This window comes from Micropterus dolomieu, linkage group LG09 (genome assembly GCF_021292245.1).
Source record: "Micropterus dolomieu isolate WLL.071019.BEF.003 ecotype Adirondacks linkage group LG09, ASM2129224v1, whole genome shotgun sequence".
Classification (NCBI taxonomy): Eukaryota; Metazoa; Chordata; class Actinopteri; order Centrarchiformes; family Centrarchidae; genus Micropterus; species Micropterus dolomieu.
Genome location: NC_060158.1, coordinates 4,651,603 through 4,669,223, shown reverse-complemented (window position 1 = coordinate 4,669,223; position 17,621 = coordinate 4,651,603). Strand labels below are relative to the sequence as shown.

Below are 17,621 nucleotides of genomic sequence, written 5' to 3'. Positions count from 1 at the left end.
CATTTAGTTCAATCCAGTTTTAATTTGGGTTTGAGACATTGGGAAATACTCCTTTCTTTAAGTAATATAGATGGTATTGTTGACCAAGTACTTGAAATCATATAGGACTATCCTATCCCAGCACTGCTGTTGGAGGCTGCATCAGCAACAGTGGCCTACTCCATGCAGGTGAGAGCTTCTAGGAGCATTTTGAGGTATCTGTTAATTCAGAAAAACAAAGCAGATTTTTTTTTCCCCCATGAAAAAATGATCTTGTAATTCTGAGATAGTTCATTCAGAAAAACCGAATCTTAAGACACTTGCAGACCTATGCCCTTGATCAAGTCTTTACAAAAATGTTATATAAACCAGTAGCTTATGTTATCCACAGAATAAAAGCTAATCTGCCATTAAACCTAAGGAGCTAACACTAACCACCACTCCTCTAAGTAAATTACCTTTAAAGCAACAATTAACCTGCTCACACATGTAACATTCAAGACTTGCATGCACCTCCAAGAACTGTTTAAAAACAACTTTGTGGGGTTCATCAATGCTGAGAAATGATTCAAAGTAAACTTTATGAAGTAGAAGTAGAAGTAGTGGAAGAAGCATTCCTTGAGATTCAGCATATGTGATGATCATGTGCACAGTAAAGTGTCTGAAAAGGACCACCACTTAAGAGGTGGCTTCATTTTTCAGCATAACAGATGTTATAGACTCCATGCAGATATTTGCATGCACCTATTTTGTCAGCCAGGTGTGAACTCCCCTGCCAGGTGTGAACTCCCCTGCCAGGTGCGTGCAGAACAACACCGCCAATGAAGTCCTGACTGATGACACTCTCAGCCAATCAAAGCACAGCATAGTTGCATGCCTCTCCATATCCCGCCTCCCTCAGGTATTTCCCGATGTCCAGTGGTTCAGGCACTCGGAGAACTGTCCTCCCATTGGCTGATTTCTCTCTCGCCTGAAGGATTCTAATGAGTTCCGGCATTGAGATACGTTGTTGGGGGCTCCAGTGGCAGCAGGACTTGATGATGGAGTACCTGATGACCAGAGTAAAACATTTTAAAACTTGAACCCAGCGAAATATACATGTGTATTATCGCTACCTGGTGTAAAAACATAGTTAGCAGGTTATTACAGCATTTTATTGGTGTGTTCTTCTTCATGAGCGATCAAATGTATTTGACAAGTGTTAACTTGTGAATTGTTTGAAAATGTAAGTTACCTTTAGAGTATTTCTTTTTGTTATTTGCCTTCGCTAAAGTAAAACAATGAAACAAAAGTAGCAAATGCAGTCATTTTAGTTAAGTTTGATTATTAACATTAACTAATGTTACTAGCTTTGCTAATTAAGTATATAGATATACTTTTATATGTCTCTGTTTAACCAGCTTGACCAAGTGGACGCACATGTTAGGTCATGTCTAGACTTGCTTGCTGATTTTAAGTTAATATGGATGACAAACTGTTTAGGAGGTGGAAGAATATATTGTGTTATAGTAAATGTATCAAATTGGAAGCACTGTTTTTGATAGTTGGATAGGGAAATGCATTGTTACATCACACTTTGTGATGAAAAAATGCATTTCATTTACATGTCATCTGACTATTCAAAAAGTAGGCTATCTTACTTTCAGTGGATGTCATGATGACTCTACATCATTTGTGTCTGATGATAAAGACCCTGCACACTGTGTTTCCAGCGTGCAAGCTTGGCGGTCTACAGTTTAATAAAAAATTATCTGCTTCTTGTCTTACACTGAGTTGGAGCAGGAGGCTGGCCGATTGAGATGCTTTCCTCTTTGTAGATACTGCAGAAGTTCAGTCACCATGAGCTGCGCAAACGGTGGGTCACCTGTATACATGGGAGAATTATAGATTATATTTAAGTCTCTTTACTTAATCAATATGAACTAAAAGGATTCTAAGCTCCAATGCCAAGGTTACAAAAATTTAGGAAATATGCATCTACCTTTTTTAACAATTTATATAGGATCTAGTTTGGCTAGTTCACCCCTGTTGTATGAATTATTTGAATGTGCTTAAGTATCCACCACAGTGACTCTTAGTGTACTATTAATTTTCTTTTACTTAAATGTTATGCAGTTCAATTCTATGATTCATTAAATAAATAACTTCTCTTGAAGCTATGTCTAAAATTTAAAAACACCTACCCAATGTGACCATTTCATAGAGTAGGATACCAAAGGACCATCTGTCAAAAAAAAGCGTTGGAGAAGGGTATTTTGTCAGTAAAGGGAATTGGATTTATGTGTATATTGCGTGTATGCTTTTGCTTTTTGATCACAAATTAAAATCCATCTTATCTCTATAGATCAGTTATTCACCGTCCTGAGATTATAATAAAAACAAACAATCGAGCTAGAATATCAAGCTTTGAATACTCTGGCTGGGATATTTCAATGACGTTCTTTATATTCTGTCATCTACATACATTTTTTTTACAGAGGATTTGGACACTCACACATCACTGCTCTGACTGATGGCTCCTCTGCCTAGCACTTCAGGTGCCTGCCACTTCTTCAGCTCTATGTCCTCGACTTCGCCTGGTGAATTGGCCTGTGCTGTCCTGCGGTAGGCTGAGCCCAATCCCCACAGCTTTGCTGTCAGATCTCCACCAACCAGAACGCTGCGAGCTCCCACGTTGCCATGGATGCAGCTCTGACTGTGCAGGTACTCCTAGAAGATTTTCAGATTAAGACAGGGTGATAAGAGGGATGCTGGAATTTAGGGCTTTTAGGACCTGGCTGTGGAGTAGTAGAACAGTTCAGCACTACAAGGATGCTACAAGAAATATGAAGATCAAACAGACTTTTGCAGAATTCAAATTGTACTTTGTTTAACCTGACAGCATACCAACATAACTTTGATCTGAAGCGTGAACATACTCTGTGCTTGCTCTGTAATTGAGATATCAAGGGGAAACTGGGAGATGGACATAGATAAGCTGAGGGAATTTTGCTTACCACCAAATAATAACAAATTGGGACACTATAGGAGATACTTAGCAGGGAGACAAATGAGGTATCTCTCCCAAATTATTCCCACAAATACAGTCTGTTTGTCCACGGAGCAGTGAGAGACACTGACAGACATTTTAACCAACCAGAGCAGAGGCCACTTGTCCTGCCATGGTGAAGATCCTCTTTTCGGTCATGTCAAATGGAGACTCTAAATCCGAGTGATCCTTCAGAAAGAGAGGAGGAGAAGGAAGAGAAAAGGAAACATGTAAAAAATCTTGTCTCCTTATTGTTGGATATTAGCCCTTTGAGTCAGACTGCTAGATGTGTCTCTATGTTCTGTGATGTCTCTCTCTCTCTGTTGACAGCTACCACACTGGACCAAATCTTTGTCAGGCTAGCCTGTGTCTTGGAAGTAGGTGAATACACTGTACCTGCCACTGTCAAGTAATTATGGATACTAGTGTGTCTAATATTGCTCTGTAATGGCCCACAAATGCCGAGATTGGTAATTACTTTAACTACACTATATTTTCAAAGTCACAGTCTTAACAGTCATGGCCAGGGTTTAGAGTTAATTACCCTACTATTTAAATGTAAACAGAGTCCACTTCTGTGCCAATGATTTTGGGGCATTACGGAAATATTAGATTTTTTCTTTTTCTCCTTCTGAGGTTTTAAATAGTTGGCAGAGGGTCGTTAGCTAAAAATCCAAACCATGCAGATATCTCTCTGCACTACACAACCCTAAACATGGCTGGACTAAATGTTCCTTGTAATTGTATGATTTCCTCTCTTTGTTTTCCTGGCTATTTTCATACGCAAAACTTTCATCACCGGTGTCTAGCTTGAAATAAGATTTAGTTGCAGATGGCATTTAAATATTGCCTTCTGAAATGAACACATACCCTGCAGTTTTTCATTTAAACCACAGCGCACACCTGTTTCAAAATAATTTGTCTGTGTTTTGGTAATTAATAGATTACCGTACCTGTCGACATCTCCACAGGAACCCCAACAGGTCTCTGTGCTGCAGCTCCTCCACAATCATCATTAGGGGTGACTGCACTGAAACCACACCCAGGAGACCAGGTAGGAAGGGGTGCGGACCCAGTCCTGACACGAAGGAAGCGAAACCCAAAAAGTGCTGCTTCTCACTGCTGTTTGCTGATTCTGAGAAAGAGGTCAGATAACAGAATAGCTTGTTTACTTTTTTTCAACCGTGCAACATTCAGTGAGAAGCATTGCTCTCTTTTTCAAGACCACCCTGCTTCACATTTACTCAGTTACTTTACTGCGTATTTAGCTTTATTTCATAAAGATTTAACCATACATTCTGTATTTGAAAAGTCATAAAAAAAAAAACGAGGGCTTCTGTGCCATCAATCATTTAGAGATGTTGAACGTGGAACCTCACTGAAGAAGTCCTATATTTGATGTCTTTGAGATTATGGAAGCTCTGATTTGAACCAAAACCAAGTATAAAACTTTAGTGTCTGTAAACCAAATATCAAACCATTTCTCATATCTTATTGTTGAGAAGATGAGGAGAGAGCACAACAAAATTATTTCTCTGCAGTTATTCAACAGGCATGCAGCAAGCAGTTGGTCTGTGTTTGAGAGTTGGTTTTGTACAACTCACTTTACCTTTCAGCACTCTGAGGATGACATCCCTGTTGTCCATGCGTGCTCTGTAGACCTTGACTGTGTCATTAGGATTAATAGCGAAGGACAGTGGCAGGGCTGTGACCTGGCTGAAGGCTCCAGGATGCCTGTCTGTGGACAACTGTGGTACTGCAGCCAGCGTTGGCCCGACACTCTGCTGAACTTGTTGAACTGACATTGGCAGCTCTTCATGTTCCAGTGGGTTTAGCCCTGGGGGTGCTTTTGAGAGAGAGAGAGAGAGAGAACAGATCAGAATAATAAATAAATGTATGTGTAGTTCTTTGGAAAATTTTGTTCCAATGAAAAATGTAACCAGAATAAGATGAAAAACGGACACATAGACTTCTGCACGCTTGCTCACCATCAATGCCCTGTAGGCGATGTCTGTGGCTGTGCCTCTGTGTGTGTCTGTGCAATGAGCTGTGGTTGCGTTTAGGGGCGGTGGTCCGTGTCCGCTTCCGTTCAGGACAATACCTCAAGAAGCACACGGCCATTAAGGTGACGACGGTGGCCAGGATGAGCAGTGAGGGGACAATGATCACCTCCACCTCATGCTCCTTTATGACTGAGAGAGAAAGAGAGAGGTACAAGTGTTAATGTCAGGTCCAAGAGGCAATACTTTTTCTAGACTGTATAGTGTCAGGTTATCTGTGCGCAAAGTGACAAGTTGGTTTGATTAGAAAGACTGTTGCACAGCGGGAATGTCCTAACGGCCTGTTTCTTCTACTTAAGTTAAGACAGTACGGTCTTGAACTCGCCTGTGGGCATGCATTTGTGTCTCAGAATGATGTTCCTCATTACTCTGACAGCAAGGTTGTGCAGGTTTTGGTTTCAACCTGGTTAAGACACTTTGACCGGATGAATGCATTGGCTGGTCAAAAGGTTGCACCTCTCAAGCGTTGACAGTAACATTACATCATTGTCCATTTTACACCAGTGTTGATATGTTGACACATAGCTAGAGGACAGTAGTATAGCAAAGCATGTCACTATTTGAATGCAACTATCAATACCCTCAGTCTGTTGAAGCTGGGCAACAAAGAACTTTTAAATCAGATTAATTAAAAGCAATAATATTATCAGGTCCCAGTCAACAACTGCAGGAATTTATTCAGTTATAGCCTATGTCACTATGATAACGAGTCGCATATTTGAACGCATGTGGACAGCATTTATCACAATTGCTTCTCATTTTCATGTTACTGCATTGCTCACTGCTTCTACCATACTTGGCTGAAAATGAAACAACCCTAGTCCTACTGCATTGTGGCTGCATTCTCAACATAACACAGTTGGGCTGTAATTAGACAGTGAGACTGGCATGCTGACACAAGGATGAGTCATGCATTGACATTCAGAGTAGAAGAGGTTCAGACAGCACTGATTGTTTGATTACATGCATGTCCGTAAACCACTTTTCTGATAGCTGTGTCTGGCAGTTTCCACACAACTGAAACGTGTGTGTGTGTGTGTGTGTGTGTGTGTGTGTGTGAATAGTAAAACAATATATTTTACAGCCTATAACTGTTATATAACCTATAATAATCTTGTGAGTGATTATGACTAAAGATTTGTAAATATTTGCTGGCACCTGTGTCGTTTTTCATGTGATTAGGTTTTCCTGGCAGCTTTATACAAAATTGATTAATTAAAAAATGATAAGCTGCATTTGTGCTGGGGAAAAAAAACAGGCATGTGGGATAACCACACGATCTGAAGTAAAGCTAAAACCTGGTAAAAAAAAAAATAAATACTGGTGTGGTTGTTGAAAAGCTCATCTAGTTAACATAATAATTAACAGTGTGATCACAAAGACTTCCCAGCAGTATCTGTGAATCAGCAGTTATCTGGAAGCTGGATGCTGCAACATGATTGCAGACGGCAACGGAGCGTTTTATAGTTAAATAAATGGAAATAATGATAAACCTCATGGTTGGTAAATACCAAGAAAGAGCTCAGTTCACTGTCAGATCACTTCTTTCTTTGGTATCGCCATATTGGCTTTGATCCTAGCTCTTTGTTTGGTAGCTGAATGTCTCATGTCAGTATGACCTCAGCAGAAACATTCACTAGTTGTCTGTTGTCTGCTGGTTTACTAGGGTTACAGCCAAAAATAGGTAGCTGCTGGCATTTACCTTAAGGCACTGAAAAACGAGACAATATATAGAAAGATAAATCCTGGCAACTGGCTGACGTGAGGCTGCTAATAACGGAGGAAGATTAAGCAAAAGGTAATAGAGACAGGAAGACAGGAAGGCATCTGTAATAGTGAAAAGTAAAAAGCCAAATGGATAAAGTGGGCCAAAAGTGCAGGAAGCAACAGAGACTGTGAAAAAAGAGATACAAGAGGCAAAATATATAGTATATAATATGCACGTGAAGTAGAAGGTTGAGCCAGTATTTTTTTCCCATTCATTTTCCCCAGAGATGTCAAATAAATTTAACATGAGCTGCCAGATCTAGAAATATTAGGATGTTTCGGGTTTGAAAAGGAAGCAGGAGACATTTGCAGAGGAGAGGAGGAATCTGAAGAGGGGATAAGAAGGAAAGGAAAAGGGAGATGAGAGACATGAGAGTAGACGGGTTGAGGACGAAGGGTAGAAAGGGAGAAAAGCGTAGGAGATGATGATGATGAGAAGGAGACCGCTGAAAAGTGGCAGTTGAGTTCCTTACTGCTGAGGTTGTCGACTGATGTACGGGGATCAGCCGTGGAGGATGACATGCTGGAGAAAAAGACAGGAACATAGATAGATCAACATTACTATCAGCTGGAGGAAGAGATCAACATTACCTCTGCTCAGCAGCCACCCTAAATCCCCTAAGCTTAGCTAGAGTGATGCAGCATATGCCACTCTAATAACTCTATATGCAGCAGTAGCTGGAGGAAGTAGGTGGTTCAGAATTTAACTGTGCGGTCAGAGCTATCAGTGAAGTTCCAGTTAATATCAGCGCACACACCCCGAAGGATGTTGACTAGTGGTCAACACATTAGAAAATACTGTAAATATTTAGTGTGGTATTTTTTTTATCTTGACTTGCAAATATAAACTTTGACCTTTTTTATCTTGACTTGCACAGCAAATATAAAAATGAAGCTAACCAGTGTTCAGTAACATACTGCAAAGATCAGCATTACCATTGCTCAACAGTCATCCAAAGTAGATAAAAAAGCCTTGAAAGTGAAAAGTAGACTTAAGCGTTATCTTTTTGTTTTTTATTCATACCTTCCTGATACTGTATATGACAGTATTAAAGTAAAAAATATAATTACACATAAAAGCTGAGCTGCTGGTGAAAGAAGTCATTGTAGCATGTATGACATTGTCTAGCCTTCATTGCTGTGTGTCCAATATGCAATTAGTCAACTTAGACAAGTCAAGGAGGAGCAGATAAGTGCCCTTTTTCTAGAGATCTTGCTGACACCTGTCGCCGCGGCAGATATATCAGTGGGCTGAACAGAGATGATGTGCACACAGCTTTGTCTCAAAATACTCCCAAACGGGGGCAGAGTCATTTTTCTTTTTTACTAGTCCTGTAATATTATCCCCACCACTCGCAGTCGCTCCTTTTTCTGAGCGTACAAAGTGTGTGATTGAGGGAGAGACAGCAAGCGGCAGAGAGTGAACGGTGAATGCCGAGGAAAAGGTGAGCAGTGAAGTTCAGTAGTAAATGTGCAGTGTAGGTTACAGTTTGTCAGCGGATAAAGTCTGCAGCTTCTCAAGACCAAAGTAAAGCTTTCATGTGTGAGTCAGTCGTTTCCCAATTGCTGGAAAAGTGCATTGGTCAGTCAATTTCATGTGGCGTCTCCCACCTACAATACACAACCTCAATACTGTATCAGTGTTACAGAAAGAGGAGCATCTTTATTTTTGATGGTATTGACAGTCATACCATCTGGATTTCTAAGTACCCTGGTGTACTGTTACCATACTTTGATACCGCCCAAGCCTACTTAAAAGGATAACCTGGCATGCAGCAGCCCACTAAACTTCTCAAATCACACAGATGATATACCAGACATACTACTGTATTTTAACAGTGCCGTAGGACTGTTTATTTCAAAGGTCTCACATCAGTAGTGTTATTTTTACCATATAAAAAATCATATTGCCATTATTTTTGATTGATGCTGCAAATGCAACATAAGTCATATTTTTTTGCATTTCATTTTCACTGAAAAAAAAAATAATGATGTGATTATTGCTGGGGTCTATAGCAAACAAGCATCCCCACTCATGTCTGGTGTCTGGAGTAGGAGTGTAAAGCATCTTAGTTGATCATGATACGCATGGTATGGTATTGTTATTTTGTTTTTTTTTGCTGGTCCTTGATCCGTGACTCAAAACCATGATGTGATTTGATCCATGACTTTTGTGATCCGTTACATCCCTAGTCGGAAGAATATGATTTATAGGCTGGGGTGTCTCTGTAGCACCACGATGCTTCGTTTATTATGGTATGTTGTGACCCTTTATTAAAATGTGTACTTTCACTTGGCCATTTTCCTCATAATATTTTAATTAATTGTTCAGCCCTACAGTATTCTGCTATTTTGGTCAAATGACACCTCTATGTATGGCGTAGCTGATCGGTTGGTTTTTTGAGTTGAGGAAGTTTGGTTGTTTATCAGTATAATGTTCTACTTGTGTGAGTTTCAGAGAGAGTCCTTCCATCATTGTTTGTTGTAATTTAAAAAGGCAGCAATAACGCATTTGTCAAGACAGTTAAATAATAACCGCAGAGACCTTCAGGTGAAAGTCTTTAGCTAAAAGTAATTCCAGTTGTCCTGTATTCTCTCTGCATTTTATTAATGCAGAGTGACCAGTGCGAGTCTATCATTCTGCTACCATGGAGCAATTTATCGATTGTATAGTGATGTATGCAACAAAAAAGTGATATGTTTCATTTTAGCTGACATGGTAAGAGTTTAGAAAGTCTCGATGCAGGAAACCCCCTGAAAAGAATCCTCACTTATCATCATTATTATAGCAGTTTCAAACAGTTAAAGATCTGTAAAGCAAACTCAGTGTCAGAACACAGTAATACAGAGGGAAGGGAAGTACATTAAAACATAACTAATGAAGAAGTTAGAACTTAAAAGGGAAGTGAGAGTGTGAACTAAATAGGAGGGTTTCTGTGCTTGTATGCAAATTTCCCCTGAGGACATTTGATCCTTTATATTTGAACACGTTCAACTGTATGAAAGAGCTATAGAAGATCAGATCAGAAGGTCAAAATGAAGGACACCTATTTAGGACTGATGGTTTCACTGAGCATGTATACTCTTGTCCTCCTGTTCATTTAATTTCTTTAACAAATGTAGCCAAGAGTACGGCTTCTCTGTCAGCCTTAGTGGTATTTAAAACATTGCTTGCTGAGATGTAGGCGTTCACAACAGTATTTGTTTGGTACAGGTAGACTCCTCCTTAACTTTGTTAGATTCCACTGTTATCCGAGTACTCACCAAGTACTCCGATACTCCTAATTGCACATTAGATGAAGAAACAGAAATGAGGTCAAGCTAAATATAAGCATATAATAAACTCGGCAAATATCAAAGTGCTGTAATAAATACATAAATTAAAACATTGTATAACCAATGTACACCACGGGCCATTGTGGTGATGTAATATTATTATTAGCGTCAGACTGAAGATGCTCTTTCACAACACATTAACTGTGCAGTACAGGATCCAACTGTGTTTGTGTCTCTAATATTGCAGCGTCATCCTCACCTCTAAGAGCATGGAAGTATTTCATTGTAGAGTGTACTCTCTGTGTTACACATACACCCATATGAAGTTACACTGGTATGTAGTGGTTGTTTTATTTTAACTGTGTTCTAATGCAACCGTTTTATTTAAACTAATTATTTTACTTTTACTTTTATTTGATAGCAGTGTGTTTGTCTTTTGTATTATTTGAACTGTAAAGTTTTGAGACCCTGCTACATGGTGATTTTACAATTAATGCATTTTTAAAGACTAAACACACGCGCGCACACACACACACACACACACACACACACACACTGAAACTGTCCTCTAACCTTTAGAAAGTATTGATGTCACTGAACCAGTTTGTCTGCATTGTTTTCATTCATAATCACATGCACCAATAAATACCCGGCATTAACAAATACCTGCAAGCACAACAAATGTCTGGGTCATTTCACAACAGACGCGCACACACACACACACAAACACACACAGAGCACAAGAACAGGTACTAAAATATGCTGTTAGACACAAAGACAAAAGGTGTGTCAAAACACAGCTGTATTAAATATGTAAGTATTGTATATCACATATGAGACCTAATTCCAAAAATGTAAAGTTATATAGTGACACCATCTGATCACACTTGTGCATGCATTTATTTTACACGCATATGTGTGTTCAGTCACACATCCACAGTTTTTAATCAGCCTCAACAGTTTTTATTTTATTTATTTTTTTTTTTTTTTTCACCTTACCTGACCAATTCTCTGGGACTGTTCAGGTGTCAAACTCCGTATGCTCCTCGTATCCAAAACATGTAGTTAGCTGTCCCTCTGAGCCAAGTGTAGAGTTATGAGATAAAGTCAAGTCCACCTGCTTTGTTCTCATGTTTTTGTAGTTTATCCGCAGTACGTAGTGATATCCACAGGCAGACACATTTTCATTGAAGATACTGGTGATGTTAGAATCTCTTTCTATTTTCCTGTGACTAACCCAGTCTGTGTTCTCACTCCCCAAGTCTCTCAGTCTCTCACTTTCAGGTTGGCCACACCCACCGCTCCAGCTCTTTTTCCTTGTCAGTCTTATCATCTGCACACACCTTGCAGTCAGTATTGTATTTGATATGTGCATGTATTTGTGTGTCACTGTTCATGTGTTTGTGCGTATGTGCATGTGTCAAGTTTCCAGTCAGCTGGCTGCATTTGTCAACCTGTCAGACATAGGGTTATGAGGTGGAGGGGCAACATGGCATATTTTTCTACTAACCATGATGTGTTTAATGTTGTATCTTGTAATGGCTGAGTTGCAATACCAACACCAAAGACTTTTTAATCAAACATATGTAGTTGCAGTACAATTGCAACGCACTGTAATGTCTAGTACTGAGTTTCCTTATTGTCCCTCAGACGCTTTGTGATTCATTAAAGACTAATAGAGAGGTTTATGAAAGTTTATTGTCTAGAGCCTCCAGATACAAACAGACAATGCACCTATCACTTTTATTTTAGCTGAAAGGTGTGACGCTGGCTGTGGTGTTTGTTTGGTCAGCATTGATGTTGTATAATCCTGACTTTTTACCTGCTTGGTCACCTCCACCCTCTTCACTTCACTGCTGTGCTGACACACCCACAGACACTGAATGCACTTCGGTCGAGTTTCACCATAGCCACCTTATTGATTCTTATCCACCTAGAATGAAATGTTTTCACTAATGGTCCTAAAGGTTCACTGTTTCATGAATTTGCAGCTTTTGGGTGAAATGTCATTTTGGTGACCTTGAGGTTACCAGTAAAATCCATCCTACACAGGCCGTAGATTTAATTGACACAGTATGCAGTTTTTGTTTATTAAATTTCCCTTTATGAAGCCACTAAAACTACGCTGGTTGACAAACTTTGGCTTAGTACATCTTGATCTTCTCACTCTATTGTTATGTAAATTAATTCTGTTTCTGGTATCGGCTTCCATAGGATTGTCACAGCATAACAGAGACACACACGTATATGTTTTGCTATGGAATACCAAATCATCAGAGTTAGGCATTGTTTGCTTTAGTTGAATGGTAGGTTTTGGTGCACAATGATTGGGAGTGTTTTTGATGTTGCTGTTTTTGTGTATTTTATTAGCCAAGTTGTTTTTTTAGAAATGAGTTATTTTTCGAGTTTAAGATTTTTCTTAATCGTGTTGATTGTTCTGACAAGCAGCCCTTCTTTTGCTTGCGTGACTATTTCTTTTTGCATGAATGAAATCACTTTGTACTCATTTGAGTCTTTGAACTGGCTAGGATTTGATCCTACGTTTCTGTGTCTTTGTAAGGCAGTTTACTTCACTGTTGATGAACACACAGGGACTTCATCACATAGACCCACTTTACACCTGCCATTAAAATGCATTTTGGGGGATCGGATTGCAATCAGATAGTGCTTGACCACATAAAAGTACAGGTGTAAATTCACCCTGGATGCATTGAGGACGGATTGTGATCTGATTGGCCATACCACCTCCGGAGGCATTATGACAACATTGAATGTAAGTGTAAAAGCAAATGCATTGCCACCTACGACCACTTCTTGCAAATAAAATCCGAGGTTTGATGCCGCAGACAGGCAGTGTATCCATTCAATGTTTTGCATGAATGCTCTTAAAGAGCTCCTTTAAGTAAAAGTGCTCATGTTTTTGGTGAACTGAACGTATCCATTTGTGAACTTATACTCGTGCACTGTTAAATTAAACTCAACATGATCTACTAAGATAACAGAAAGGAGTACACATTATGAAGAAAGGTAGCGCAAGGAAACGATGACAGGTGGAACTTATGTTTCACTTTTACTTTCCTGCTGAGCTATTACATGGGTTCCCTGCTGAAGAGAGAGAAAAACATGAGTGTATGATTCATGGAGGAAGACTAAGTTAGTGCAGAGACGGTTCAGAAAGTTATGAAATGTTATGAAAAAATGAAAAGTTATGTCTGTAGTTATGGAGCATTTATTTGGACCCGCGTAAGTGGGAGGAGATAGACAGATAGATTGATTAGCCACACGACAATGCCAGTGGAATTTGTTTTCGGTACAGTATGTTTAAGCTCTGCATGTGCATACAATACAAACAAACAAATAGACAATACACTTCACAACATGTAACAATACAAAACACAGTCCATGCGTAATATATGAGAAGGCAACTAAACTAAAGAGGTGAGTTCAGAATCCTTATGGCTATGGGGGAAAAGCTGTTTGTGAAGCGTTGTGTAGCGCCTCCCTGAGGGAAGGAGCTGGAAGAGGTGGTGAGCCGGATGTGAGGGGTCAGAGATGATTTTCTTTGCTCGCTTTATAGTCTGATGTGTGTAGAGTGATTCAACTGAGGGCAGTGGTATGATTTTGGATGCTTTGTTGACAGTCCGCTGTAGTATTTTCTTTGGTTGGCCGACCGTGCTACCATACTGTAATCAATTATGTAATAATGGACTCGATGATAGCAGAGTAGAACAGAAGAAGTAGTTGATGCTTGATCCCGGTATGTTTAAGCTGCTTGAGGAAATGAAGTCTTTGTTCAGCTTTTGCAATGATGTGTTAAGTGTTAGTTGACCACTTCAAGTTATTGCTAATGTTGTGATGTGACATTTGGTTGCTTGGGCTGGACAGAGCGATCTGATCAGAAAAATCTTGCGGTGACGCAGAACTGTGATTGATCGGCTTTGTAGCATTGCATTTCCTCCAAGCTCCCAGGAAGTGCCCTGTGCTTTGAAGCCACTTTAATAGTGACCAAACAAGCGACTGTGAAATGGTGGAACCTTTATTTTGAGCATCACAACCCGAGCGAGAACAAAAATTTAGTCGCACTCGATATACCTCAATGGCTTCCCACAAGCCAACAGTGTAGTTGTGTTTGATGACCCAGGTCTTTGCAGCAGTGGCCGATTGCTTCTTCGGCTCCACCACCCATGTCTCTTTAGAAGTTGAGTAATAAGTGTTTGTTACATTACTTAGAATCACTTTGAAATTTCTGGCATTTGATCTTTCTTGTTCTCTGCTCACTCAGCTTCACAGGGGTGAGCAGTGAGCTTGGGGCATGAGGGGGTAACCTCAGCTGGAACTAGTTTACACCATGTCAGAATATGTGAGAGAGAGTGTGTGTTTATGTGCGTATGTGTATCCATGTGTGCCAGTGTAGCGTGTATGTGTGTGTGTGTGTGTGTGTGTCAGTGTCCTGGCTGGGCGTCCATCGCGGTCCTGGTAATGCTGAGACAGACGGTGAGCGGGTGGGTTTATTTTTGGGTCAGTGACAGTGTGTCAATGGCCGCAGATGCGTCGGAAAGGAAGGCTCTGAGATACAAGCAAACCCTGGTCAGTGTCCCTTTCTCGTTCCTCTTATTCTTTCTCTCTCTGTTGCTCTTTCTGTCCATCTGTCTTGCTCTGCGTCAGCCTGTCTGTCATGTTAATTTCTGTCTCTCGTGTGTCCACACTTTCTTTCCCTCAATCACTTACGTAATTCTTGCATGCGCTCCTGTATTGGCAGTGCAAACAGCACGTGCATGGATGGAGCCTGTTAACTTATTGTGCGTGTGCCTGCGAATGAGCCGCATACTGTGTGTGTCTGTGTGTGTGTGTCTGTGTGTGTGTGTGTGTGTGTGTGTGTGTGTGTGTGTGTGTGTGTGTTAGACATGGTAAAGACCAATTAGCTGATCTATAACAACAGGGTCACGCAAATGGTCACGCAACAGGTGCTCAGACACTGTGCACCTCCTTCACCCCTCATCTTGGCATGCACATATTGCACAGTACACGCACATACACAGTTTGTCGCTGTTTCCTTCTTTCTCTGCCGGCCACCTGTTTGCTACCCTTTCTGCGCCTCATTTCTTAAGCTTAGTTGGTCTTAACACATGTAGGAAGGACTTCTGTGACATGTGTAACACAGTATGTTTGTATGTGTGAAAGTGTATGCAGAGTATACGTGTACATTTGTGTCCATCTACAAAAAGTGTGCATTTTGTGTGCTGGGTGCTTATCCATGTGTGTTCCAAAGAGGGGAAACCCCATCATGCATTTGCAATGGTGCTAATCTTCACCATTCATGTAGTGACATGTATGTTTTGGGACAAGGCGCTGTGAAGGCTGTCTCAGAACATCTGGAGGATTTTCATCATGGTTTTGGAGATGTAACTGTTATATAACCCTGGATGTTCTCAGAGTTGTTTTGGGATGCACCTTGAGAGGCCAGAAAAATAGAAACACTTGCAGGTTGTAATGCAATGTGATGCAGTAGCCTCGTTTTGAGTCACACTTCACATTAAATGGGATCCTCTGGTGCCGAGCACAAAACATGCTTGCGCTAACAGAAGTTGAGGAGAAAAAGAAAATGCAGAACATGCTGCAGATCAGCCAGAAACAAAATGTTAATGAAACAGTTGCACTGCCATTTTTAATGAGATTTTTCAAGGGGAGTTTGTACAAAGTCCTCCCCTATATAAAAAGATCAATAAAGTGTAATCATAACACAATCACAGATTACTTTCGAGACATATGAAGCTATATAGCCTATTGTTGTAGCCTTGCATTAGTTTTTGCATCTCTTAAACTAAAAACAAGTTCATACAAAAACATGGTTTAAACCCTGAAAGACTCGATGATGAATCATTCTGAAATAAAGGTGTTGATAGGCTGGTATGTGCGGGCTTGTGATCATGGTGATATATAGAATTTAGTGGCTGTCGAAAGTCTATGCCTATGTGTACTCCAGGAAGTGCAAAGTCATCTAGCCTGTGTATGAGTGTGAGTGTAGGGCTGCAACTAATTATTCTCTCGATTAATTTATTAGTAAAAAATGTCAATCAGTATTTCGTGTAACATAATCAAGTCTCTTGGTTTTTTTACCACAACCCAAAAATATTCTGTTTACTGTCATAGAGGAGTAAAGAATGATGTTGCAACGATCTGAGACTGATACCGGATATCAGTGCAACACAGATTCAAATAGCTGGATCGGGCATCGGATACAAGGGGGCCGATGTGTTCAATTCATTTACGTGCGTACTGTGCAATGAGTCAACAGTGCGCTGGAAGACCCGAATCTTTTGCTAGGAGAGCTAAATTAGCATGAAGGGAGCTAAAAACAATGGTCAGCAGTTTGGAGGTATTTCACGCTTTGTTACGCCAACAAGTTCTTATGCTACTGGCAATGTGTGTTTGATACCCAAAGCCCAGGTATTGGTATACATATCAGGACTGAAAATGTCGGTGCATCCCTATTAAAGATAGCAGAAATATGCACATATAGGAAGCTGGAATCAGAATATTTATATATAATTAATTTAATAGTTGACTAATTTGATTAATTAATCATTGCAGCTCTGTCTCTGTGTCCCTGCCTACTGGTATGAATCTAATCATTTCATATTTAATGGTCTCTTGAAGATACTGTAACTTGGCTCGACAGATGGGGCTAAATTTGAAACATTAAACAAAACAATAATAATAACAATAATAATCACCCCACGTGATATGTTGGGCACGTTGTCGGGAGTTGGAAGTCATTTAGAGATTGTATGGAGTTAAACCCTTCTCTATTTTAGAAGACCTTCATATGCATTAAGTTTGACTTCAGATGACTGCTTATTATGGCATGCGCTCACATTCAGCTGTACACTGTAGCTCTCTGTGGAGGTATGCAGACATCGGAGGGCTGAGAAATGATGTTCAATGGAGCTCATTTTCACAATGTGATATGATCCTTTGAATTGTTTGGAGAAAAAAACCCACCACCAAGTCGCCATCACTACATCATCAGTAAATATCTCTGAATGTCTCTCTACGCAGAGGGGTCCATCTGGTAAATGACTTTGGACATTTTGTCAATATAACAACAAAACAATAGCTTAGTTTACATCCAAATACAGCACAAATTTTAACCAAATATCCAGAAAATGTGCGAAAGAAAATATGAATGAAAATGCATTTTCATCAAGTACTGTTATGCAAATATTTATAGTTGGTTCATCGAGATAAACAGCTAGCACTAATTATCCTGTCGGGTGCAACTAAACCATTGCAGAAGAAGAGATGGCATGAAGTGACAGTCAAACCTCAAACGGTTCAAACCAATGTAGAAAACGGAAATATGCCATTTGTTTTATGTATTGATCAGAAGAATGTTACAGTTTCCTCATCGCTTCACACAGATCTAATGTCTGTGCGTCATGATTTATTCTCTTTCTGCACTTTGTAAAATGTTGTTTTTATTTTCTTAAAATATGCATTAAATTATTTGG

At 39.9% G+C, this 17,621-nt stretch overlaps 2 protein-coding genes across 2 annotated transcripts in view; one reads left to right on the top strand and one right to left on the bottom strand.

Annotated features, from left to right (window-relative positions):
* Positions 1 to 832: 832 nt before the first annotated feature.
* styk1a (serine/threonine/tyrosine kinase 1a) lies at positions 833 to 7,356 on the bottom strand. Its single transcript, XM_046059088.1, has 9 exons — positions 7,308 to 7,356; positions 4,996 to 5,199; positions 4,617 to 4,853; positions 3,961 to 4,142; positions 3,116 to 3,196; positions 2,474 to 2,688; positions 2,163 to 2,203; positions 1,747 to 1,843; positions 833 to 1,028 (listed from the first exon to the last, which is right to left on the bottom strand). Exons 1-9 carry the CDS (start codon positions 7,354 to 7,356, stop codon positions 833 to 835), a joined length of 1,302 nt encoding a protein of 433 aa, XP_045915044.1.
* The window catches only part of clcn1a (chloride channel, voltage-sensitive 1a), a 56,944-nt gene continuing 43,403 nt past the window's right edge, over positions 4,081 to 17,621 (top strand). The window contains exon 1 of the mRNA XM_046059557.1: positions 4,081 to 4,153. The gene's annotated coding sequence lies outside the window, so the exon portion shown is untranslated. The remainder of the gene's footprint in view (positions 4,154 to 17,621) is intronic.

Bases quoted from the DNA above. Each gene is read 5' to 3' on its own strand.
- styk1a (XM_046059088.1), bottom strand. From the start codon at position 7,356: ATGTCATCCTCCACGGCTGATCCCCGTACATCAGTCGACAACCTCAGC. The intron at 4,854-4,995 runs GTGAGCAAGCGT...CTCTCTCAAAAG, and splicing joins TCGCCTACAGGGCATTGATG to CACCCCCAGGGCTAAACCCA. The intron at 3,197-3,960 runs GTACGGTAATCT...CTCTTTCTGAAG, and splicing joins TCCTGTGGAGATGTCGACAG to GATCACTCGGATTTAGAGTC.